This window comes from Rhincodon typus, chromosome 24 (genome assembly GCF_021869965.1).
Source record: "Rhincodon typus isolate 14 chromosome 24, sRhiTyp1.1, whole genome shotgun sequence".
NCBI classification, from domain to species: Eukaryota; Metazoa; Chordata; class Chondrichthyes; order Orectolobiformes; family Rhincodontidae; genus Rhincodon; species Rhincodon typus.
The window spans coordinates 47031078-47033702 of NC_063355.1; the positions used below are offsets into that span (position 1 = coordinate 47031078).

The window sequence follows — 2625 nt, forward strand, 5'->3', positions numbered from 1 at the left end:
GACTCGAAACACCGCACCCGTCTGTGGGTGGGGGAAGACTCGAAACAGCCCCACCCGTCTGTGGGTGGGGGAAGACTCGAAACAGCCGCACCCCTCTGTGGGTGGGGGAAGACTCGAAACAGCCGCACCCGTCTGTGGGTGGGAGAAGACTCGAAACAGCCGCACCCCTCTGTGGGTGGGGGAAGACTCAAAACAGCTGCACCCGTCTGTGGGTGGGGGTAGACTCGAAACAGCTGCACCCGTCTGTGGGTGGGGGAAGACTTGAAACAGCCGCACCCATCTGTGGGTGGGGGAAGACTCGAAACAGCTGCACCCCTCTGTGGGTGGGTGGGTGGTGACTTGAAACAGGCACACGCCCCAGTTGGGTGTGGGGGTGACTTGAAACAGGCTTAGATTGCTCTGGGGGACCTTGAAACAGCCTCAGACCCCTGTGGGGGTGACTTGAAACTCCAAAGCCCCTTCACTTATTCCCCATTTCATCTGATTGCATCAATGTTGGAGATAACAAGGTGTAGAGCTGGATGAACATAGCAGGCTGAGGAGCATCAGAGGAGCAGGAAAGCTGACGTTTTGGGCCTAGACCCTTCTTCAGAAACGTCCTGAAGCAAACCAGGTACTACAGCCACATCACCTTTCTCAGTGACAACAAGGTGTAGAGCTGGATGAACACAGCAGGCCAAGCAGCATCATAGGAGCAGAGAGGCTGACGTTTCAGGCCTGGTTGTCTCGGATTCTCCAGCATCTGCAGTTCCTACTATCTCTGATTCACCTTTCTCAGTACCTGCCTACGGAACCAACATTTCTGAAGAAGGGTCCCGACCCGAAACGTCAGCCTTCCTGCTCCTCTGATGCTGCTCGGCCTGCTGTGTTCATCCAGCTCTACACCTTGTTATCTCAGATTCTCCAGCATCAGCAGTTCCTACTTATCTCTGAATGTTTTTGTTGGAGTGTTTTTAATCTGTCATGGTTAGTAACACTTAGTGAAGGATATTCTTGGTTAGTAATGGTTAATAAAACATATTTAAACTGTTACTAAAGCCAGCACATTGATAATACTTAAGGTTTATTTCAGCAGAAATACAACCAAACATCTCACTGCTGGAATCATATCTCAGTGACTTTCAAAATCTTTACCAGCACAGGAGACTCCACCACACCCCCCTGAAGGGTGGGGGGAATGAGAGACAGGAGTTCCCCAGGGAGTGGGGGGAATGAGGGATAGGTGTTCCCCAGGGAGGAAGGTTCTGAGGAAGGGTCACTAGACCTGAAACGTTAACTCTGATTTCTCTTCACAGATGCTGCCAGACCTTCTGAGCATTTCCAGCAACTTCTGTTTTTGTTGCCTTGTTATGATGCTTGACGGAGATACTAGAATGACTCGTGCTCTCAATTCAGCAGATAATGTTGACACAATTTACAGGAGACATTTTTGGTGTTTTTTCCCAATGCCTGCGTGCCTATCTGCACAAGATTAAAAGATTTGAAGAGGATGAAACTTATGGACATGAAAATATGAATTGGGTCGAGATTGATTGGTTAAGCAATCCTTTTTCAAAGGAGAATGTCAAAGCCTCTGCTCAGGTCAGTTTCAAGGTCATTTTAACGTCTCCCCAAAGACTAATTGATTGTGTAGAATGTGAATCCTGGCAGAGTGGCTACAGAGCTGGGGGGTTTGGTGGGCTGCGGGGGTTGAAGAGGGCCATTAGGGGTGGATGGTGTTGGGGGTTGAAGGGGAAAGAGTGTTAGTTGGGGGAGGGACCTGCCCCTGGAAGATCACTGAGTGAGCCGCAGCTGTAAGTCTCCCAGCAACAATGGGGGAGAGTGAGAGAGTCAGGGTCACAGGAAATGGTCTGTTCTGAAAAGATAGGACAAGATCCCACTGACAACGATCTGCACAGTGACAGGGGCTGTTTCTGAGTTAGAACCTGCCAAACTTCATCTAGAACAGCCTTAGCCAGTCAACATTTGACTGTAGAACAGTGTACACTACTGCTTTGTAGGACACACTTCTGCAGGAATTCTGGATAAACTCTATTCCCTGGCTTTCAAAATAACATTGTTAGCAGCTGGCGGTGCGGGAACAGCAGGGGGTGTGGATCCAAATTCCCGGAGCTCAGTAAGACCCAGAGCTGGTCACTGTGAGAGGGTTTGTTGCCTGTGCCTGTCTGTTGGGAACTGGATAAAGGATAGAGTAATCCTGCATAGTACTGAGGACTCACCTGTTGGGGTCATTGCTGGCATATTGAACATCTCAGTTCCTGGCTGCCCAATGGCTGCAAGAGAAGGCCATTAAACTCAGTTTAACAACTTCAATCATTTCATTCAGTAATGATTCCACACAAGAGCAAACACACTTTTACGCCCCAGGAATAACCGAGACTCTGCCTCCGTGATGGAGCAGGATGTGTCCACACACACACTTCCACAGAAAAGAACAACTTCCAGAAAGTTCAATTCCAGCTTCAAGGGAGAGAGTTCACAAACAATGTGTAATCACGGGGAGAGAGTGAATGAGAGAGAGATCACGGGGAGAGAGTGAGTGAGAGAGGGGTCACAGGGAGAGAGTGAGTGAGAGAGAGGTCACAGGGAGAGAGTGAGTGAGAGAGAGGTCATGGGGACAGACGG

General features: G+C 49.6%; 1 protein-coding gene across 1 annotated transcript in view; it reads right to left on the reverse strand.

Moving 5' to 3' along the window:
* LOC109924077 (nuclear receptor corepressor 2-like) overlaps positions 1-2625 on the reverse strand; it is an 11022-nt gene that overhangs the window by 3744 nt on the left and 4653 nt on the right. The window contains exon 5 of the mRNA XM_048611410.1: positions 2220-2273. Coding sequence (XP_048467367.1) covers positions 2220-2273 — 54 coding nt within the window. The remainder of the gene's footprint in view (positions 1-2219; positions 2274-2625) is intronic.